A 24,428-nucleotide genomic window follows, 5' to 3' on the forward strand; every position below is an offset into this window, starting at 1 on the left:
AGCTATAATATGGTGATAAAGCTGGTGTTTTAAAATTTATTTATTTTATTATTATCATTATTTTTAAGCTGGTGGGTTTTTTTTCTTTTAAATTAATTAATTAATTAATTTATTTATTTTTGGCTGTGTTGGGTCTTCGTTTCTGTGCGAGGGCTTTCTCCAGTTGCGGCAAGCGGGGGCCACTCTTCATCGCAGTGTGCGGGCCTCTCACTATTGCGGCCTCTCTTGTTGCAGAGCACAGGCTCCAGACGCGCAGGCTCAGTAGTTGTGGCTCACGGGCCTAGTTGCTCCGCGGCATGTGGGATCGTCCCAGACCAGGGCTCGAACCTGTGTTCCCTGCATTGGCAGGCAGATTCTCAACCACTGCGCCACCAGGGAAGCCCAAGCTGGTGGTTTTTAAAGGTTTACTACAAGTAACATCTCTTATGTGGTGAAATAGATATCTTTCTGCCAACTTGGCTCTCTTGCCTAACCTTGGTGCTTTCTAGTCTAGTAATTCTTCGAATTTGAGGTTTTATAGAAAGTAAAGTGAATTAATTCTCCCTTTCTGTCAGTGTTGTAAGTTCCATGTGGAGTCCGCTCAGTCGGAAGAACATCTCTATTAATCAGACAAACTAAAATCATGGCGTGGGCCTAAGCTGTCCATTAGAATGATTTATCTCTACAGAGGACAAAGCACATCATGCAAACAGCTACCTAGTTTTAGCAAGAAGGCTAAAAATTATATCGAGTGACTGGAGTTGCCTTACTTAAATTTAATTTTTTCTATTAAAGACATCCTCAATTTGATACATGACAACATGGATTTTGAAATATTTGGAGAATGATCTTATCTGCCCTCTTTCATTCTTAAACAGCTGAATTAAAGACCTAATTCCTACTAAAAGGCTTCAAAATGAGGAGTTGTTAATGACGATGATACTTTCCCCTGATTAAATAAGGAAAAAGAGTTGGGGCTTTGCCTGAACGGACATCATTTCAGAAGTCAATTTTTCTTTAAACTTCATTAAAGCTATAAAATGTGGGTGGTTAATCTAAGTGAGAGCTGCCATTGTCTAAAAATGCATTAAGACTTAACCAGACGGACGGGTGGTTGCACGACAGGAGCTATTTAGGATTAGAAAGTCATTGTGATTTGGGTTTAGACGAATTGCATGCTATTTACGAATTCTTCGGCAGTTAATGTGGATCGTTTCCATTCCACCGCAAGCAGAAGGCAGACCTTTCTGCCTAGTTATCCCAACTTCCACGTCAGTTCCCAGAGGAATCAAGTTAGTCCTACAGATGCTGGCTTTGATGGGGATGAGCCTGAGGGACTCTAAACTTTCAGTTGCATTTACCCCTTTCTGGATACTATTAAGTTTCTCCTGCCTTAAGCAGAGGACCGGTCTTTGCTTCAAAGGCAGCTAAAGAGTGAATTATTTACCAAATTGCACAAAGGGGAAGATTTATCAAGCCCCCTTTTTTTTCCCAGAGAGGACAACCCCAGAACTGGAGGACTTTATTACCCTCTTTCTCAGCAGTAAATTATGCCATTCAGCTGCTTTTGAAAGCTTCCCTTCATGCTCTGGATTGAGTCATAAAATTTGATACCTGGGGCCAAATGCCTTTATCCCTCCCAGAAGGGTGAAGAAGATGAAAAGGCAGCCATTCTGGGCCAGTGCCACACAAAGCCAATGACTGGGCAGAAAATGTGGGCAGTGGAGACAGTTACTCTTCATAATTCACACCTCCTTGACCTGATGTTCTACTCCAAAATGGATTTTATCATTTGCCTAAGATCATCAGACCCTGCAAAATCTGAACTGGCCACTTGGAAAACACTAGGTGTAATCGGGACCACGAATTTGATTGCTGTCCTTACCTCTGATGCCGGGATTTTAGATCTTGTGAATTTCAATAAACCCGCCACTCACCTGGAGAGGGTTTGCTGGGGCCCGCTTTCTCTGATTTCTTTGGAGCCATGGTACTTTTATGTTTCTGCTTGACTGATGTTTGGTCAATGGCTGGAAGTCTGGAATCACTCTTACACGCAGAACTCTTGGCAGATAATCTTGGTTCGGCTAGAGCTTCCTCCTCACCAGAACTCTACCGAAAATGAAAGGTGTCTGAGTATCTGTGGTCAATAGGATATCTTTGCTGGGCAGAGGAAACAGAGACAAGCCAAATGCAGCAACCCCTCAACAAAGACACTGGAGCACCCTGCCAGCTCAATGTGCCCTTTCACCAGTCAGATTTTCATGGACTGGGTGTATCAATTTAGAAATAATAGCAAAGTTAATGAGTCTATTTTGTAGAACATTATGAAAAGAATGAATTCCTGACCCTTAAGTAATTGGATGACCAATAAACAGCTCACGTTAAGAGCTACATATGAAAACAGGAGAAACCATCCGTGCATTTAAACTTCTTGCTATTTGTTATTTGAACTACTTTGGGGGTGGGTGAGGAAAAATGTTCCTTATGTTAATCATATACTTGACAATGAAAAGGAAATTTAGATAAGTGTGTTGGGACTGAATCAATGAGACCTCAGTTTAATACTCTGAATTATTGGGTGCAACATAAGACAGATTAATCTTTTTAAAAGGCCCCTACTTGTCAGTCTTCTATAAAGGAGTCAGTATAAATCTATGCACGGACAAATCCTGACTCATGCGGTGTCAGAATATCTCAACACAGCCTTGCAGACGCAATAAAAATTATCCAGGCCTTCAATAGCTTTACACTTTGCCACACTTACACCCACCAAAGGAATGAGTGAAAACAACATAACCAATTAGGAGAAACTTGGTCTTGAAGGGCGATTTAAGTCCTGCCTTAAGGTCTTAGGTCCTGGTGTTAATATGATTTGCTAGGCGATGCACCCAACAAACAAAACCACAGGGTTCCCGCCCCTCCCCCCAGGGGCAGGGTCACTAAATACTCCTGCACTGCACAGTGGTCTATATTGGCAAGTCCTCTGAAGGTGTAGTCCTCTGCGGACACATAGTGCTAAATTAACGTCCTCCACACCTCCCCAGCGGTGGCAGTTTGTATTGATTTTGCTCCCCATTCTCTCTGACAGTTGTGGCATTTTCATTTTAAGCCTCCTGACTCAGGAAAATACTCTGAATAGCTTTGAGTTATTGGGTGCAACGTAAGACAAACTACACTCTCAGAAAAGTCCCCTACCTGTCAGTCTTCTACAAGGATGTCGGTACAAATCTACAGGTGGACAGATCATTATTCTCCAGGATTATAAATCATGTTTGGTCACTTAGAGCCTGGTGACAGCCTTCAAACAAATAATTATTGTTTCTCCCTGCATTTTCAGAAAACAGACCACCCTCAGATAAAGGGACGGGAGAAAGGAAAGGACATAATGAGTTGGTTGTTCTCCCTTTTCCCTTTTGATTCTGGAATTTAACAGAAATCCTTGAAAATGATTCTGAAATGTCAAAGATGAAACATGAGGTCATTTCTGAACATGAGATAGGCTTTCCATTCTCAGAGAAGGAAATGTGGGCAAATTTTAATTCTGGTGCCTAAGATGGTCATAGGGAAGAAGAACATTGGTGAATGTGTGACTGAATTTCTTCCACAAACTGCTCAACACGAACAACTTACATTAGCGAATGGAGAAGCCTGCTCACACATCTGTTTATCAGCCAGTGGAAAGGCAGGAAAGATGCTCTGGGCTAAGACTACCAATATCCATGGTTACAGCATCAGGAGCAGTAATAGTGTCCACTACTGGTGGGTCCGTCCCCTTCACCCTCAGCCAGGACTAGAATTCTTTGCTTACCCCAGGCAGTGGTGAATTGGGAGGAGTTGGTGAAGAGACTCTTTATTGGGTCGGGTGTTAAGCCATGTTTATCCTTCCTTCACCCATTCGTTGTACCTCGAGCTTTAATAGCACCAAAGGTGGAAGAAAACTTGGCCAATTAAACCATGCCTATTACATATGGTATCATGCACCTGCCTTCCAAGTATATCCTTCTCTGGTTCCTGGTTCCATCAACCTTACTTCCAGTTGGGAATCCTATCTATCTATCTATCTATCTATCTATCTATCTATCTATCTATATTTTTGGCTGCATTGGGTCTTCGTTGCTATGCGTGGGCTTTTCTCTAGTTGCAGAGAGCGGGGACTACTCTTCGTTGCGGTGCACAGGCTTCTCATTGCAGTGGCTTCTCGTGTTGTGGAGCACGGGCTCTAGATGCATGGTCTCAGTAGTTGTGGCTCGCGGGCTCTAGAGCGCAGGCTCAGTAGTTGTGGCTCACAGGCTTTGTTGCTCCGCGGCATGTAGGATCTTCCCGGACCAGGGCTCGAACCCGTGTCCCCTGCATTGGCAGGCAGATTCTTAACCACTGCGCCACCAGGGAAGTCCCTGGGAATCACCCTTGAGTCCAGAAATTACAGCTGGAAGTGGGTGTTTTGTCGCTTGGAAACTAAAGCCACAATGGCGAGAACTGTAATACTTAAGAATGTGCTACTGGGTCTTTTCCTGCTTGCTTTGAGTAATCTTAAGCCAATCACTTCAACTTTTTGTGTCTTCATTCGTGTCCTGTCATGTATTCAGCCATCCTCTCTCATGAAAGCCCATTATATTATCCAAGGAAGATGCTCCTTGGGTGAAAGAAGTTGAAGTAACTCATTCGGGCACTAAAATGTAGTATTTAAGACTCCGGAGCCCAGCTTCCTGGGAGTGAATCCTGGCTCTTTCATGTAGTGACTGTGTGACATAGGATTAGTTTTAGTTCATCTCTTTGCCTCTCAGATTTTCTCATCTGTGAACAATAGTGCCTTCTTTTTGGTGGTTCTGTGAGGACGAAATGAGTTAAGATATGTTTATAGCACTAGGAGCAGTGGTGCCAGGCACTGAGAAAGTGCCATGTAAGTGTTGGCTTTTGCAATTAGCCGTTCATGTTCAGCCATTTAAAAAAGTAACCAGCTAACTGCTGAAAACTAACTACCTGCTGTTGAAACCAAAACCATAAACCCCACTGAAAAATTCAAATGGGTTTTCACCTACTTCAAAGAGCAATGGACGGCAAGGTGGGGCAGTCCTATGGTACAAGTTCTCTTTCAGACAGTAAAGTTCTAATGGCAAATATTTAACAACATTTAAAGATTAGCAGACAATAAAAATTTAATTATGTTGATTTTAAGCTGATTTTAAAACTGTCTCCTCCTCTCGCAATTTTGAAGAGTAATTACAATTTTCTTCCCCCATATGTTCCTAAGTTGAAATGTCACATGGAGGTGGAGGCAAGAGCATACTGCTATTCCTTTAGGGGAAGAAAACTAGCTCTGTGTTTCAAAATCAAAGCCTGAAACATTAAAAAAAAAAAAAAAAACGAAACTAAAAAACCCAGACTACATAATACATGTATAGACTTTTTATTTTTTAAAAAATTTATTTATTTTATTTATTTATTTTTGGCTGCGTTGGGTCTTCGTTGCTGCGCGTGGGCTTTTCTCTAGTTGCAGCGAGCGGGGGCTACTCTTCGTTGTGGTGCACAGGCTTCTCATCGCGGTGGCTTCTCTTGTTGTGGAGCACGGGCTCTAGGCGCATGGGCTTCAGTAGTTGTGGCACGTGGGCTCAGTAGTTGTGGCTTGCAGGCTCTAGAGCGCAGGCTCAGTAGTTGTGGCACACGGGCTTAGTTGCTCTGCGGCATGTGGGATCTTCCCGGACCAGGGCTCGAACCCGTGTCCCCTGCATTGGCAGGCAGATTCTTAACCACTGTGCCACCAGGGAAGCCCCATGTGTAGACTTTAAGTTCTCTCTTGGTAATTTGATGAGAGTCCTAATAAAGCCACATTAACTAAAAGAAGTTATTGTCAAAATTAATATTTTTCTGGAGTATTATGATTTTTGTAGTCAACATTTTCCAAAGATCCCCAACTTGCTCTTTTGGCATCATCCACAATAAAGTAGAGATATGACCTTGCTAGAAACTCTCAAAAGTTCAGAGCAAGACTCACGCTAGGAAAAGAAGGGACTTACATTAGGGAATTGGGCACTGAAGTAGCGACTTCGAAACATGATAATGGTTCTAGTTAGACCTCCTGGATGATGGAGACCCAAGGATTGGCAAGTGGGACGCATTTCTTCAGGGATGTGAGAGTGACTAGATTTTTTTTTTTTTTGAAACACAGCTTTCATTAGTATTTAATGCAGTTCTTTCTAATATTTCTGTCTTTGAGTGTATATATAATTAAAACAACACCACCATGGTTATTATATTGGAACTTCTTGGAACTATTTTATTTTTTAATTAATTTATTATTTTTTTGGCTGTGTTGGGTCTTCGTTTCTATGCAAGGGCTTTCTCTAGTTGTGGCAAGCGGGGGCCTCTCACTATCGTGGCCTCTCTTGTTGTGGAGCACAGGCTCCAGACGCACAGGCTCAGTAGTTGTGGCTCACGGGCCCAGTTGCTCCACGGCATGCGGGATCTTGGAACTATTTTAGATGTAGGACACCTCATGGTTTTGGATATGTGGGAGAAAAACTTTTATTCTTATCCTGGGATGGTTTCCGTCTTGTTTTTCCAATTGATTTCTGCTTTCCATGTCACTCAGAACCTAGAGGCCTGGTCAAGTCCTGTGCTGGATCATGAGTGACAGGGCACGTTGTGGGGAGTTTGGACTGGGATTCTTGACCACAATCCTCAATCTTGACTCCTCCTACCCAGTCTCTAGCACTGGTCACCCATTCCAATATTAAAAATGAAAGTAAAATGTCTTCTTTCCTGGATGTTGTACATTGCTCTGGTTTCAGGACTTAATGAAGCTCAGGTTCTTGATGTCTCATGGCAGAAAGAATTCAGTGAGAGGCAAAGTGATAGGTAAGAAGTGGACTTATTTATAGAGAAACACAGTCCACAGACAGAGTGTGGGCCATCTCAGAAGGTGAGAAAAGGCCTAGATTTTTAAACTGGGACCTAACAATGTTGAGTCTGAAATGGCAAGGTGACAATGAGCACAGATGATCCGAAAGGCAAGGAGACAGAAGTAGTCAGGGACAGAAAAGACCAAGTCATTTTCCAGCTCTTGCCTGATGGCTCATTTCCAAGATCTACAGAGCTGGTTCTCAACTGGTATGCCACCTCCCTCCCTCCCACAAGGTGTGCTGATGAGTTCTGATTGACGTGTACAAAACGCATTGTAGCCATGTGTCATGTGATGGAAGGCTGAGCTGAGGGAATCTTATGACATAGTGTAAAGATCAGGACACGACTTGCTCTGAACAGGAAAACAGGCAAAGAGTAGTGTCAGGCTGGCGCCAGAGAAAGACGGTGTGTTTATTACATTTGAGAGAAAACGTTCTCACGAGATCATGAAAGAGAACGATCAAGGCTGTGAACCTCGACACGCAAACAGTAACAACACGGGAAGGGTGACCAAGGAAGTGTGGGTGCAAATGAGTATCTTCAGAGTGCTGTCCCCAAAGTCCACATTCATATTGTGCCTCAAACACAAAAAAATTGCCTTTGGGAATTAAGGGCAGCTTGTATAAATAGCATTCTGGACAGGATGGGAACCTTTATGGATTCAAGAAATATAAAGTTAGCATGTCCTGCCCAGAGTGCTGTTGTATCACAAAGCTGGCTAAACATTCTCTCTTCTAGAAAAAACTAAGGGCAGCAAAGTCCTTCCCACGTTCAGGACAATTTTGAGGTTACCAGGATTGTAAACTTGCACAACAATACAGACTGGATTAGTAATTTGGGGGCGGGGTTTGGACTCAGGTACCACTCACCTGAATCCAACTGCTGCTTAACCCCATTTGTGTCTCCCCACCTGGAGACGTGGCTCCCAGGGGGGGCTGGGCAAGACCAGGTTCAGCAGTAGAAGCTCTTGCTTTCCACTTTGCCACAAGAAGCTTTTGGGAGTTGGCTGGGCTGCCATGTGCATAAATTTCATGGGCAGTTGTCTGTACCGATGAATTCTGTAGAGAACTCCCTCCTACCTGCCACCTTCTCTCTGACTCTCATGCCAGCAAGTTGGAATGACCCAGCCTGAGACGCTGGTCTGAGAGCACCAGTGGCCTCAGTGGTTAAAGTCTTCATACTGTTTGATCACCATTGGGGCTGCTCTCTGAAGGAGAGGCACGTGGGACTTTAGTAGAACTTGCTTCCTGATTACAAGCCATCCCACTAGGGAAGGTCCTCTGGGTGAAACAGAGCTGCAAGCTACTGAAATGGCAAACATGACATGTTTTATGACACTTGCTAGTATTTCTTAAAATGCAAATGAATCCTTCTTGTGCTGCAGAAATCTTGGTTGGTTACATGGGTGGTGACGATACGTTTCCATGCTTTGGGGGACAAGTATGTGTAGTAGTCTCTGAGATGGAGTTCTGTGTGGTGGGCAGTGGGTAAGGAAGTGGCATGTGGCCAGGAAATTGTTGGATGTAAAAAATTTGAGCACTAAGGTGTAGTGCTTAGTAGCACGTTGAGACTGCCCTCCGTTGGGTATTTTTCAGGAGTGGTTTTGCTACAATGTATTTCTCCTTCATTCTTTATTTGAATTCATATTCTCCTTCTAGTTGAGAGGAACATTTGAAGAACATGAAAGACTTGGCCATTAAATGGAGGTCATCCATGAAAATACCTCCTACTCAAAATAATAGGTCATAAAACATGGGAATTAATTGAAAAGCATCATATGCATCTACTGTGTCTTCAACCCCATATAAAGACAAGATACTTGCAGTGGGAGAGACACAATTTATACCGTACTAGCAAAATGCGAAACGAAGTTTAATTAAGTGATAAATTGGGTGGCACCAATTCTAAATTTCAAAGGAACTCACAGCAAAAAAGTGAGAAGTCAAGGGAGGCTTCATGAAGGGGATGGTGTTTTCTAGGATCTCAAGGAGCAGTAGGGACCAGCTTAGGCTGGAGGCAGCATGGGAGCCAAGGTATGGATGGAGTGACACCCACTGCGTGATTCTCAGGCAGCAAGGCACATGGCCAGAGCAGAGGGTATGAGAAGGAGAGGTGAGAGACAAAGTTGGCTGGCAAGCTGGGGTCAGATTGTGGGGGGCTCTGAGAGTCAAGCAAAGGATTGAGAGTTAATGTGATGGAGAATAGGGTCCAACTGAAGGTTTCTGAGAAGAAAAATGCTTAATGTGGTACTTAAGATTAGCTTGTATGTTTCTTTCAGAGGGAGAAAACAAAGCATCTTTTTGTAGTTTCAATGGCTTATTTTTGTAAAGTGTAAGTCTTTTCTTTATTGCAAAAAAAATGCATGTTCATAATGGAAAACTAAAGACAAAGAGAGAAATTTTAAAGCATTCAAAACTCTATTAACCTTGAAATGAAAACTGCAAATAGCTTGGTCTGTGTTCTTTCAGACCACCCCCCCCCCCTTTTTTTTTAAACATTTTTATTGGAGTATAATTGCTTTACAATGTTGTGTTAGTTTCTGCTGTATAACAAATGAGTGTGATGGAGACTACTAGCTTTCCACTGAAATCCCTTCTCAAGTGATAAGGGCTACAGCTGAATGTGGCCGCCCACCTTGAACTGAATGACTCAGTTTCTGCTGCAACTAGGGGCGGCCTCGGAGGAAAGTCTCACCAGTGGAGTGGGAGCACAGCTGATGTGTACAGCCTGCTTCAGAGGTAATCTCTGGCCCTGCTTCTCAGCTGGAAAGTCAACAACTTTGAAAGTCATGTGTTGAAGACAATAGAACCATCATTGGCCTGAATCCCTGTAAGTCCTAGTGGAGGAGAGCTGCCTGCGGATCACCTGGGCCATCACAGGTGCAAGAAATAAATTCTTTCTTGATTGAATCATCATATTTTTGGTCCCTTTGTTATAGCAGCTGACATTACTCTTGCACAGATATATATGCATCTGTGTAAATATTGTTTTTTTAACAAAAATAGAATTGAGCCATACATACATTGTCACTTAACAATACATTGCATCAATAGATACCTTTCTATAATTTTGTCAACCTTATTTTGAAAAATTTCAAATCAATGGAGAATTTGAAAGAATAGTACAAATAACATCCATTACCCTTTACCTTGCCAATTGGCTTTCTCTCCCTCTCCCCCCTCCCTCCCTCCCTCTCTCTAGACTTTATAATACTTTACCCCTAAATACTTCAATATGCATCTCCTATCAAAACGGACATTCTACAAAGCCACAATACCATTATCTTACCCAAGAGAATTTAATAGTTCCATAACATTATCTATTATGTAGAGCATATTCAAATCAAACTGTCCCAAAAATGTCTTTTTAGCTGTGTGTTTTGATCTATGACCCAATCAAGATACACCCATTGCACGCAGTTATTATGTCTCTTTCGTTCTCGGCCCTTTTTGTCTTTTCATGATTTTTACTCTTTGGAAGAGCTCCAGCCTCATAGAAGGTCGTACGTTCTGAATTTGATGGCTTTCTCATAATAAAATTCAGGTTAATCATTTTGGGTTAGAATATTCCATAAGTGGTGTGGTATCCCTCTTTATAATATCACCTCAGTGCCTAACAATGCTGTTTGGTCTCTAGGGTAAGGTGGTGACTGCCAGATTTTTCCACTATAAAAGTACATTTTTCCCTTTTGTAATTAGTCAGAAATCTGTGAGGCGATTCTTTGACACTAAATAACCCTATTCATGATACATTTTACCCAATGATTTAGCATCTTTTGATGTGCTTTGCCTGAATTGATAATTACATCAAGGTAGCAAAATGATGATTTTTCTATTTCTATCCTTTCTTCTACAATTATTAGCTGGCCTTCTTCTCTAAAGAAGAACTTTCCTTTCCTCCCTTCTCATTTGTTTGTTTGCCTCTTTGTTTGTTATCATCATCATTGTGGTTTCAAGGACACATTTTATTCAATTATCTCATCACATTTTTTGAGGCTCAAATCGTCCCAAAATTGGTGAATGGGAGTTCATTCACGTTTGCTCTGACTTGAGTCTCCGAGCACTTCGACGCTTTATGGCAAATATCATAGCCTCACCTTGTACTTTACCTGGCTCAAACCTAGAATCAGCTCTTTTCCCAATAAGCTCTGGTTCCCTGTAGTTTAGAAAGCTACTTAGAAACCAGTATCTTCATGCTGTGTGTGTTCATTGCTCCTAGAGGGACGTTGTTCCTAAGTCCTTTCAATGGAATTAATTAGAAATACATATTTAACACTAATACATATTTAGTGGAAGGCGTTTTCCCTTCCTTTCTTTTGTTTTATATTTGTATCTTTTTTCTCCTATATTTAAAATCTTTATTCCTTAATTATATTAATATATGTATTCATTTGTTTTACTCTGTAATGAACATGAAATAATTTCAGAATCACAGTACAAATGTACTCTAAGAATAAACCCATTAAGTAAACTTTATTCTTTCTTGGCAGTTCTCTTTGTCTTTACAATATATTCCTATTGTATGGCTCTGTCATAATTACTTTTGTTGGTCATTTAGGTTGCTTCCAACTTTTTCTATGATAAATAATGCTACGATGAATATTCTTACATATTTATGCACATCATCAATTATTTCTTTAAGTTCCCAATGTGGGAATTTATATTAGTAGATTAGCATCACAAAGATTTACAATATTTTGTTCCCAAATTGTCCTCCAGAAACACTGTACCAATTTACATTTCCAGAGGTACATGAGAATGCCAGTTTCTACATAACTTTTCCAACTACATATTATCTTTTTAAAAGCGACTTTGTCATTTTGGGGAAAGACTATCATTTTAATCTGTAACTTGTATGTAATTTTAATTTAATTATTATTATTTTTTGGTCATGCCATGTGGCATGCAGGATAGTTCCCCAACCAGTGATCGAACCCGTGCCCGCTGCAGTGTAAGCGTGGAGTCTTAACCACTGGACCGCCAGGGGAGTCCCCTAATTTAATTATTAAGTAGGTTCATTTATTTAGCTCATCTATTTAGAATCTATATTCCACCAATTTCTAAAAAGTGACTTAAAAGTTGAACTGAAGGGCTTCCCTGGTGGTGCAGTGATTGAGAATCTGCCTGCCAATGCAGGGGACACGGGTTCGAGTCCTGGTCTGGGAAGATCCCACATGCCGCGGAGCAACTGGGCCCGTGAGCCACAATTACTGAGCCTGCACGTCTGGAGCCTGTGCTCCGCAATAACAGAGGCCGCGATAGTGAGAGGCCCGTGCACTGCGATGAAGAGTGGCCCCCGCTTGCCACAACTAGAGAAAGCCCTCGCACAGAAACGAAGACCCAACACAGCCATAAAAAAAAAAAAAAAAAAAAAAAAAAATTCAAATTCTCCAGAGAATTCCCCTCTCAATTGCTGTATTAGTTAGGGTAACACTAGCTGCAAAAACAAACCCAAAATAATAAAACAGCTCAAACACAATAGAATTAAAAAAAAAAAAAAAAGTTGAACTGAAAACAGTGTAAAGAAATAGAAAAAGAAAAGGCAAAGCTAATTTATGGTGAAAATACCCAGAACAGTGGTTGCCTCTGAGAGGGACAGAGGCAGGAATTGACTGGAAAGGGTCATGGGGTGATGGAAACGCGAAACATGGTTACATGCATTTATCAAAACTCGTTTAAAAAAATGAATTTTGATACATTTAAATAAAGGAACTGCATGGACAGCCATCAGAAGATAGGGCAGAGGTTTCTTTGCTGGGGGTGTGGGCACAGCTGGGGAAAACCTCCCTGAGGAAGTGACCTGAGCTGAGATCTGAGGCCGGGTGGGAAGGCAGGCCGAGTGCTTCAAGAAAAGGGAACAGCATGTGCAAAGCCTCCTAGCAGGAGGTGGCCTGGCATGAAAGAGGACCCAAAGCCAGTGTGGTTGAAGCATAGAGCAGTAAGGAAGGCCAGATCCCACAGGGCCTTGTTGGCTACATGATGGGTGTTGGTCCCCATTCTGAAAGCCACAGAACACCATGGAAGGGGTTTGAGCGGCCAATAGAGTGATCTGGGTTCCACTTGTCAAATCACCTGTGGTAGGGAAAGCGGGATTTGGGGGCAGGAGCGGGAGTTGTGAAGACCTGTTAGGGGGCCTTTGCAGTAACTTAACTAGGTGATAGCAGAGACGAACACACCGATGGATTAAAATGATAAGTAAAATGGATAGGACTTGGTGATGAATGAGACAGTAAGGAGGAAAGTGTCAGATTCTGATGATACTGCGCAAAAGGAAGAACAGGGACTTCCCTGGTGGTCCAGTGGTTGAGACTCCACGCTTCCACTGCAGGGGGCGCGGGTTTGATCCCTGGTCAGGGAACTAAGATCCTGCATACCGTGTGGCTCGGCCAGAAAAAAAAAAAGGACTGGGCCTGTTGAGTTTGAGACATCCAAGTAGAAATTATTTAGAAAACTATTGGCTATTTAGATCTGGAGATCAAAAGCGAGGTTTGGGTTAGAAACACGGATTTGGGAGTCATAGGCAGGTAACATCTTGCGCAGGTAACCTGAGGAGAATAGGGCAGGGTTTCTTGGGGGTGGGACATGAATATGGATGAGAAAAAAAAATTTGCATCTTTATTTCCACTAACCTCTTATTGAAATCTAAGCATATCTTTCATTTACTAATACAGACAACAAACCACAGTAGTATTAGCAGTAACTGTGATTTGTCACCAATCGAAATCACAGGTATTTTCACATTTCATTAAATTCGTTGCAGATGTCTCAAAATACCCTTTACGCCCATCACTTGTTATTTCATGTGTTAAAAAAGAAGCACATATATTACTGAGTCACAGATTTCTAAAAATATCTTGATGATTATTTCAAGGACTGTGGTTGAAATCCTGTGCATCTTATTTTATGCATTTGAAAATATTATTGTGAGAAGAGGATCCAGAGGGGTCATCTGTATTGCCTAAGAGGCCTGTGATACAAAACCAGGATAAGCCCCCAGGTGTAGAGTGAGAAGAGAAGCAAGCCGGGAGGAATCCCAGGACTCAGCACCGAGGTGGAGGAGGAGGAGAAGCCAGGAGAACGTGGCTTCGCAGAAGCGCAGGGATGCAGCGTTTTGCGGAGAATGGAGTGGCCAGGCGAGCTGAAGCTGCTGAGGGGTGGAGCACGGTGAGGACTGCAAGAGACGCCCTGCATCATAGACGTGGAAGGCATCTGACGAAGAGCCGTTTCTGTGGAATGACGTGTGCGGCAGCCAGATTGCAGTGGGTTGCGTTGTGAGTAGGAGGTGGGGAAACTGAGTCAGTCAGCGTAAATGATTCTTTTGAGAACTTTGTGAGGGAGAAGGAGTAAGTGGAGGGGATGGGGGCTCAAGGAAGGTCTCTTCTGTTGTTTTCTTAAGATTTTTGATAGGAGACCTTGGGTCATGATTAAATGCTGATGGGAAGGGAAGGCTCTGGTACAGAGTTGGAGACGCGGGAACAGAAGGGACGATGGATGGAGTGAGGGTCCTGAGCAGAGATGGAAGGGTTGGTAACTGGGTGGGAATGAGGGGAGGGTGGTGCAGAAGGAAGGGGGTGGACGGGTTGGGCAGCAGAGAGCTGAGGGAGCTTCCACGTGAGGACCACTGTGGAGTGGGGTGGAAGAGAGGAGGGATTGGGGAAAGGGAAGAAGGCTTGAAGTGGAAGGGACAGTTGACCAGGGAAACTGGGCAGCATCGAAGAGTTGCAGGAGGTTAGTGGCTGTGACCTTCCAGGGGCACCATTTTTCAAGGTTGGGTGATTTTTTTTCCAGCAGTCGCCAGTGGTATGGGTGCAGACCCAGAGACCGTGGATGGGCAGGATTTTGCCAGAGAGGTGTGGCAACAAAACAAAGGGCAAAGGAAGTGTTAAAGAGGATCAAGCACAGAACATAGGCTGCTTGGGAAGGGAAAGTTGGCACAGAGGGGGCAATGAGAGCATAAAGGGAGAGGAACCAAGGGACCAGAGGTTATTCATTACTATATCCCCATACCACCCAACACAGTGTCTTGGACACCAGTGATTTATAATTCCTTAACAAATAAAGCAATTGTTGTTGTCAACAAAAGAAGGTTTTAGGGTGAAATGCTGTATTTATAGATTATGTTTAATGAGAGTATGCCCCTGAATAATCATGTTTCGCAACTGACTGAAAAAATTTAAAAGTTTGATATCTGAATTTTAATAGGTTTTTAACAAGTTTCTTAGTTTTAAAAAGCAATTAGAACCTTTTTTTTTTAAAGTAGGGGATTTTAATAAGATGTTGTAAACTGAAATATACAGCACTACATAAAATGCGAAAAAAGCCACTTTATCATAATCTTCGCTCATGCAATTTCTGAGCTGCTGAGTCTAATTAACACGGGGAACTCTTGGGGTCAGAGGTCAACATTGCTCGGCACCGGCGATTTCACTGAGCTGGATAACAATTGGTGTTTGTCTCACTGGGCCCAGTGGCAGAATCACCCTGTGGAAGGATTGACTCTAGGCTGTCCTGCTTATCTGTTCAAAAGGCAGGACGACATTCTGGAAGCAGCTGCAATTTAAACTGACAGTTGCCCCATTTTCCTGCCATGCCCTATTTTTAAATTACCTAGTGGAACTCAGGCAAAGCACAGAAACGGAGGAGAAATGAAGCACTGCTGGCTTTGCCCAGACCAATTATCATTCGTTTGTGCCATTTACTGCTGTGAAAGGCTTCCAGGACCCTGGTTTGCCCAGGGGCCTGCACCCCAGGTCTTCCAATTACTCTATAATATGATCACAAAGGAAACCTTCAGTTCAGTCTGGTGAGTTACCTGGCAGAACATTCAAGCACACCAAGATGACCTCTTATAAAGTACGAGTGAGTCCTGGGTCGACTTTGGGCTGTTCTGAGTTTCCTCTGTCCACGGAGAGCTGCTTACGTCTTTGTGTTCTTGCCCACCTGTGACAAAAGGAACTTACCCAGAGCTTTAAAGAAGCCACCTGTCGCTTTGCGGAGTGGCAGGCCAGGAAAGGAACGTTCTCTTTAGCCAGTTACTCTGGCCGCCACCAATGAGGAGGTTTCCAAATGGTTGATTGGGGTTTCAATCTTCAGACCCAAACTGGCCATTGCACGTTGGCGGTCTCAGCAAACCACTCTCTTCTTGATGATTTCAAGCCAGGCCAGGGTCTGTCCACCACTCCTGGTAACAGTACCTGCTTTCTTCTCTCACTCAGGGTGGAGTCCTGCTCTGGCAGTTGTGGCTACACTGCTATGATTTCAACACGTGCACGTTCCTAAAACATTCCTGTGACTGACAGTCATCAAACATTCATGGAGCTCCTAGTGTGTGGTGGAAAAAAGAGCAACTAAGCCCGTGTGCCACAACTACTGAGCCTGCGCTCTAGAGCCCACAAACCACAACTACTGAGCCTGTGTGCCACAACTACTGAAGCCTGTGCGCCTAGAGCCCACGCTCCGCAACAAGAGTTGCCACCGCAATGAGAAGCCCGCGCAACACAACTAGAGAAAGCCTGTGCGCAGCAACGAAGACCTAACACAGCCAAAAATAAATAAATAAAAATTAAAAAAAAAAAAGAACTCTTTAACAACTAGTGTGTCTAAAACTGCAATGGGTGACTAGACTAAATGTCCTTCAAGGTCCCTTTCCTGTGCTGTGAACCTATGATTTTAAAAAACCCAAAAAAATGTGTTCTTCATCTACACCATCTACACGCTCCTGCCCGTGCACATGTGGGCCGCGGTACTCAGCGGGGTTCTCCTGTCTACCCCTCACGTGGCCATCGCCCTGCACGCCAACGCCCGGGACCGGTTCCTACTCAAGCAGTTCTAGAGGCTGGAAGTCCAAGATCAAGGTGCCAGCAGATTTGGTTTCTGAAAGAGTCTGGAAGTGAGTCCTGAAGAATGAAGTCTCAGAGAGCTGTTGGTGGGGAGGTGACCTGCCCAACAAGACAGCAGGTCCTGGAGAATGCCACCCTCTGAGGGACAACATCATCTCTGCTTCCGGGCCCCCTGCACCATCTCTTCCTTCCTTCTGTCCCTCCATCTCCCTTGCCCTGTGCCCTCCCTGGGTACCTCACCTGGGTCCTGCCTTATAACTTTCTGCCCCTGGGTGGGGCCTTTGTCTCAGATTTTTTTAATATGAAACATGGCCAAGTAGAGAGAATAATAATGAGCTCCTATATACCCATCATTCAGATTTGAAAATTAGCATGATTTTTCCCACATTTACTTCATTTATTCTTTTTTTCTCTTGCTGAAATCTATTAAAGCAAATTCCAACCATCAAAAAAGAACAATAACCAGTGCCTGCTCCTGAGTGGCTCCCAGCCTAAGGACGAGACAGACAGGAAGACGTATCCTAAGATGGGCTTGAGCTCAGACGGTGTTATGGGGAATACCAAGGAGGGTCAAGAACAAAGCCACCTGACCCCCAGGAGCAGCTCTGGAAGCTCTTCCCAGAGGAAGTGTCCTCAGAGTTGAGGGTCAGGCCATCCAGGGCCCTGAGGGCCATCAAGGCCATCAAACACTTTGCTAAGGTGTTTGAACTTGATCCCAAAGACATGGGGAACTACTAGAGAGCTTTTAATAGAGGAGCGACATGATCCAGTTTGCTTCTAGACGGATCCACTCATAATGCTGCCAGGGAGACTGGCCGGAAGGGGTGAGGTGAAGGCAAAACGATCAGGAAAATGGCTCCTACAATAATCCAGGCAAAAAAAAAAAAAAAAAAAAAGACAGGGCCCTGCAAAGGGAGGTGCTGGTGGATAGAGTCAAGAGAGAGGAGGGAAGACAGTCTAACTCTGGTGTCTGACGGCTGTAAAGTGTGAGAGCAGGAGGAGGAGTCTAAGATAATTTCCAGAATTCTGGTCTGGGCAGAAGTGAATTCAGGAAGAGGAACCAATCTGAGGGAAGAAGACAATGCATTCAGCCTCTTGAGTCTGAGGCGGTGGTGGGACACGCCAAGGAGGACAGACCAACAGCTAAAATGGAAAACAGACTCCACCAAAAATTCCCGACAAACCATGGGCTGCACTTTCTGTCTCCCTGACATCCGTGTTGGGCTCGAGATGCTGGGTGTGGAGCTGCACCGTGACTCAGGTGCACCTCGAGGGCGCGGAATCTGCGCTAGAGTCGAGGGGGCGGCGGTGACCACACCTGGCCAGGTGTTAGGGATGACTCACAGCCTCCCAGGTGAGGCCCCCGGCAGTCAGAGCCAGCATGTACGTGTGTGACCTGCCTCATTTTCACACGGGCCCGGGGCCAGAACGATGGGAGGCCCGGCCCACGGGGAGTCTGACAATGGACAGGTAGAAGTTAGAGAAAATTAAAAGCGTGAGTCACAGAACGCATATGCCATGTGCTAAGCTGGCTGCTTCCGTGACACCATCAAGGGTGTTGGTAGGTTGACACTGACAGATTAATGGGAGAACAAACAGCTCCCCAAGAGCGGTTTGAAAGAGGAGAAGCTGCAGGTTTCACAGGCAGGAGAGGCTGAAGAGACAGGTAATGAAAGGAGACATGCAAATATACCCAAGTTGGAGGAAAACACCAAATGCACAGCGAGCCAGCCTTCGCGGACACCTGACTCAGCAACGGAGAGCAAACGTTTGCAAGGAGCCGCGGTGGGCAAAAGCATTGTAGTGTGGAGTATGCGAGGATGGTTTCTGGGAAACAAAACCCCTTGCTGGCCCATGGGATCTTGTCTTGTTTCATCTTTTGGACTTCACCATAGTCAGAAGCAGTGCTGTCCTATAGAATTTTCTTCAATGTTGGAAATGTCTTATGTGGCAGCCATGGGCCACATGTGGCTCCTGAGCCTGGAACTGCATTTAAAATTTTATTTTAATTAAATAGTCCCACATGGCTAGTGGCCGCTGTATTGGACAGCACAGTTTTAGGCTTTTGCTGCCCTCATGTATGAATGCACATTCTGACTTTTTAAGCCACTGCAGATTACTTGAAGAAGCTTTATTTTTCATTTCAACCTCCAACGTTTGTGTGGATGATCACGAACAAAACAATTAAAATGTTTATGTTGGGTAACCGCCTTCACACTTAAGCTTACCTTGCCTTCTGGGAGATTCAGGTGATCTCATGGATATAAACATCCTGCTGAGCCAGGCCTGGGGCAGAGCCGGCTGCTGCTGGTGTCAGGTTACCCACCTTCTTCCAGTGTAACGCTGGGTCCTGGTGACCTGGAGTCTAAACATGTAGCCGCTCGGTTGCTGATTGTCCGTGAAAGGACGACAATCCTATTCCTACTATTGGAGCAAACGGTGCTCTTGAAAAACTGAGGGCTGGTCCCCACCTTCTTTGCCAAATATAGTGACAACATGTCCTCAGTCCTTGAGATTTGTGCTCTTGGAAGTGGCCCATCCAGCAAGGATGCGGGATCTTGGAAGATGAGAAGGGGCCATGATGACTTTCTTCATTGAAGGTTGTCGTCCCCCAAGTCCTGGGCTGATCAGTTTCATCATTTTCTCTGGGGGAATTTGGGGGTCCTGACCCTTCTCTGTGAAGTCTTTTTTTTTTTTTTATTCAATTTCTTTTTTAAAATGTTTTTATTTTTGAATTTATTTTTATTATGTAATTTTGGCTGCATTGGGTCTTTGTTGCTGTGCGCAGGCTTTCTTTAGTTGCGGCGAGCGAGGGCTACTCTTCGTTGCGGTTCACGGGCTTCTCATTGCGGTGGCTTCTCTTGTTGCAGAGCGTGGGCTCTAGGCTCAGGGGCTTCAGTAGTTGTGGCACGCGGGCTCTAGAGCGCAGGGCTCAGTAGTTGTGGTGCACGGGCTTAGTTGCTCCGCAGCATGTGGGTTATTCCCAGACCAGGGATCGAACCTGTGTGTCCTGTATTGGCAGGTGGATTCTTAACCACTGCACCACCAGGGAAGTCCCCTCTGTGAAGTTTTGAAAGGTCAAAATATCCTGGTACCCCTGGCACCACAGCAGGCTCCTCTGGGCCAGCAGTGTCCCGGGGACACTGTTTCCTGTTCATACTGAGAGACTGCTTTGCTTTTTAATGCACTAAATCATCCAAGGTGTAGTTGGTTCTGCAGAGCTGCTGTTTATTTCCCTGTTAAATTCTAATTTGATTAAACAGCTCACAAGGTTGTAGGTAACTTTGAAAAGGGTGTGAAATTAAGTTGCTACGTTAGGTTAGCTCTTAGAAATGTGGCCTGAGATGGGGCTGAGAGGAAAGAAGGTATTCTAGAAGCCTCAGGAGCTGCTCCTCTATCGATAAGTGTTGGAGCATCATTTGCAAGCATAGCTGGACACCAAGGCAACTTATAATGAATCTAATGTTAGTATGACACTTGAGCATCTCATGCGTTCTCACAACAATCCTATGAGATAATAGCATAATAATAAGGATCTCCTTGATGGGAAATTAAAGTACTTAGAAGTAAAGTGCTTTGTCTGAATTCACACTGTAATGAGGGACAGAGCAGGCCCTTGATGATGTGTTCTTTGTACTGTGTCACACAACTAACTTAAATGTATTTAAGAGGTGCTGCTTTACTATTATTTTTTTTGTAATTTTTAAAACTTGAGGTACAGTTGATTTACAATGTTGTATTAATTTCTGCTGTACAGCGAAGTGATTCAGTTATACGTATATATATTCTTTTTTTATATTCTTTTCCATTATGGTTTATCATATGATATTGAATATAGTTCCCTGTGCTATACAGTAGGACCTTGTTGTTGATCCATTCTATTTTGTGTGTGTGTGTGTGTGTGTGCATGGTTTTGTAGGGGTTTTTTTGTGTGTATGTTTTTACTAATGATTTTATTTTTTTTTAACTTTTTATTTTATATTGGAGTATAGTTGATTAACAATGTTGTGAGAGTTTTGGGTGTACAGCAAAGTGATTTAGTTATACATATACATGTACCTATTCTTTTTCAAATCTTTTTCCCATTTAGATTGTTACATAATATTGAGCAGTAGGTTATACAGTAGGTCCCTGTGTTATACAGTAGGTCCTTGTTGGTTATCCATTTAAAATATAGCAGTGTGTATATCCATTCTATTTATAAAAGCTTACATCAGCTAACCCCAACCTCCCACTCCATCCCTCCCCCAAGCCCCTCCCCCTTGGTAACCACAAGTCTGTTCTTTATGTCCCTGAGTCTGTTTCTATTTCAGTTCATTTGTGTCATATTTTAGATTCCATGTATAAGTGATATCATATGGTATTTGTCTTTCTCTTTCTGACTTACTTCACTTACTCTGATAATCTCTAGTTGCATCCATCTTGCTGCAAATGGCATTATTTCATTCTTTTTTATAGCTGAGTAATAGTCCATTGTATATATGTACCACATCTTCATTATCCATTCATCTGTCGATGGACGTTTACGTTGTTTCCCTGTCTTGGCTGTTGTGAATAGTGCTGCTATGGACATAGGGGTGCGTGTATCTTTTTGAGTTATAGTTTTGTCTGGATATATGCCCAGGAGTGGGATTGCTGGATCATATGGTTATTCTATTTTTAGTTTTATGAGGAACATCCATAGTGTTCTGCGTAGTGGCTGCACCAACTTACATTCCCACCAACAACGTATATAGGAGGGTTCCCTTTTCTAGGAGGTGCTGCTTTAAAGAACCCCTCGGCACAGGCTTGGTAGTGATTGCTTTATCTTGGCGTTAGATTGAACACAGTCTCTGCATAGCCAACGGTTAAAGCCACGGGTCGGAGTGAGGAGGTTGTGCCAAAAGGGAGGGGCTACCATGTTAACTGTGCATTTATCTGGGGCTCTGCCCACCCCCAGGCAGGTGTTTAGAAATGGTATCTTGATACTGGATCTATTACTTGATGGTAAATGCCTCACTTTTTCCAGGCCCATCAGCATTGTGATGGTCTAAGACTGGGTTAAGGAATGAACAAGTGATGAAAGTTGCAATACAAGTGTCAAAATTTGGTGGTAGCATGCTTCACATCGTGATTGTACAGTGGAAAAATTTCCATGGATTAAGCAATCCACTCTCACACAACCCACTCAGTCAGGGAATGAACTTGCCTTCTCAAATCAGGGATAAAATGTTCTTTTGAGTTTTCAGCCACAGCAATTTCTAGAAGGAAATTACTCAGGGAAACGTTCCCTAGGTAAGAGGGCTTGGGTTGGGTTTACACTGTCTCATTGGACTGTATCTTTCTCCTGCCACTTTCTGATTGACTGAGGATCTTTTGCAGCTCTAGTGCCTGATGTGACATTCCATACGCTAAGCTCTGGAAAGTGCATCAGTCTGGCCTGGGTTCTCCTTTGGGAGGTGCTAGCATTCTTTTTTTTTTTTTTTTTAATATTTATTTATTTATTTGGCTGCACCGGGTCATAGTTGTGGCATGCGGGCTCTTAGTTGCGGCATGCGGGCTCTTTTTTTTTTTTTTAATTTTTATTTATTTATTTATTTATTTTTTGGCTGTGTTGGGTCTTCGTTCCTGTGCGAGGGCTTTCTCTAGTTGCGCCAAGCGGGGCCCACTCTTCATCGCGGTGCGCGGGCCTCTCACCGTCGCGGCCTCTCTTGTTGCGGAGCACAGGCTCCAGACGCGCAGGCTCAGTAGCTGCGGCTCACGGGCCTAGTTGCTCCGCGGCATGTGGGATCTTCCCAGACCGGGGCTCGAACCCGTGTCCCCTGCATTGGCAGGCAGATTCTCAACCACTGCGCCACCAGGGAAGCCTGGCGTGCAGGCTCTTATTTGCGGCATGCGGGATCTGGTTCCCTGGCCAGGGATCGAACCCGGGCCCCCTGCATTGGGAGCACAGAGTCTTAACCACTGGACCACCAGTGAAGTCCTGGTGCCAGCACTCTTATCCTGGGAAACTAGCTCTAGGATCTCCCTGGCCTTGGGGACCCCGTAGAAAGAGGTTTCATAAATTCTGCATTCCCTCAGGATTTGATATAGAGCAGGGCAGCCCCAGTTCATGAAGGTTTAAGAACAACCAGATTTTCACAGAATTTGGGTGGGGATCCAAACCTGGGAGGAGAAATCTTCAAACTAGCCCATGATTGTGGGAGTTGAAGAGTTTTCGGCTCTGGTTTGGATGTCATGCGGGCTCTCTGGCTTCACTTGTACCAGGCAAAAGTCGAAGGATTGAGTGAGGAGGGATTGGAATGATAAGCACACAGTCCTGATGGCTGTTGACAAGGATGCATTCCATGACACTTCCCCTCACCCTGACCTTCCTGCACTTTTGTATCCAGAGGCAAATCCTCCAGTATTCCCCAAAGAATATCTGTAATACAGGGAGCAAAGCAGAGGTGAAATTCACTGTGGAAAATTCGGATCTTGTCACTCTTCTTGATAGAGAAGGTGCAACTTGAAGTTACTTGTACAGTCAATACCCAAACCCTTGGGATAGCATCATCTGGAAAAAATCGAGCGTATCAAGTAATGTTGTTCCAAGTTCTCCGACAAACTGAGGTGCAGTGACATAAAGCAAACATGAAAAATCCTGTTCGCATGCTTTAGAAATTGCCAGTTTTATGCACTTTACCACATATTTTTGTCTTTATTTCATAATTACTTTTTTTTTTTTTTTTTTTTTTTTTTTTTTTTTTATAGAAAGTCTTTATTTATTTATTTATTTATTTATTTATGGCTGTGTTGGGTCTTCGTTTCTGTGCGAGGGCTTTCTCTAGTTGTGGCAAGTGGGGGCCATCTCTTCATCGCGGTGCGCGGGCTTCTCACTATCACAGCCTCTCTTGTTGCGGAGCACAGGCTCCGGACGCGCAGGCTCAGTAATTGTGGCTCACGGGCCCAGTTGCTCCGTGGCATGTGGGATCTTCCCAGACCAGGGCTCGAACCCGTGTGCCCTGCATTGGCAGGCAGGTTCTCAACCACTGCGCCACCAGGGAAGCCCCATAATTACTTTTATATGTACAGCTGCATCCTTTTTTAGATGTGGTCTGAGTGTTTTGCAATGATGCCTTAAAGAATTAGTAATTTGTATAGCATGAAGAAGGGAACTACAGGAATCTGTCACCAGTTTGTCCCCTAAACACAGTTTGTGGAGAGGAACATGAACCTTCAAGTTCTAGAATATCCCAAATGCATGAGTGTTGCCGTGTGAAATGGCCAAGACTCTGCATGTGAGTCTTTGCATGAAAATAGAAGAACCCAGCTGCCCATTTGTTTAGTAATTCCAAACTAGGAAGATGGCTACATGCTACCGTTTGACTGAAATTACATTTTTTTTCATCTGTCCTTGATTTTTGTTTCTGAGTGCAAAACTGCGAGAATCTATCTTAATGCTAAAAATGTGTTGTTCGAGCCAAACTAGATTTAAGTTTTGGATTAATCTCTCTCCCTAAGTTTAATCAGCAGCAGGCATTATATTTAGTCCTTGGCTAACATGAAAATATGCAGGCAGTGTGTTCTTCTCAGCGCTGCCGATACTGTGAGATAGTCTCATTCACCTTCAGGCTTTAGGTGGAATATTTTATTGTGTGATTTTATGTTCCTTAATAGGGAGTATAGATCTCTCCCAGGGATACATCCATAAACATCAATCACTGATGTTTTTAAGGTGTCCTTCGAACAT

At 43.8% G+C, this 24,428-nt stretch overlaps 1 protein-coding gene across 1 annotated transcript in view; it reads right to left on the reverse strand.

Annotated features, from left to right (window-relative positions):
* MARCHF10 (membrane associated ring-CH-type finger 10) overlaps positions 1–24,428 on the reverse strand; it is a 94,190-nt gene that overhangs the window by 50,858 nt on the left and 18,904 nt on the right. The window contains exon 4 of the mRNA XM_007175799.2: positions 1,917–2,088. Coding sequence (XP_007175861.2) covers positions 1,917–2,088 — 172 coding nt within the window. The remainder of the gene's footprint in view (positions 1–1,916; positions 2,089–24,428) is intronic.

Source organism: Balaenoptera acutorostrata, chromosome 20, assembly GCF_949987535.1.
Source record: "Balaenoptera acutorostrata chromosome 20, mBalAcu1.1, whole genome shotgun sequence".
In the NCBI taxonomy this organism is placed as follows: Eukaryota; Metazoa; Chordata; class Mammalia; order Artiodactyla; family Balaenopteridae; genus Balaenoptera; species Balaenoptera acutorostrata.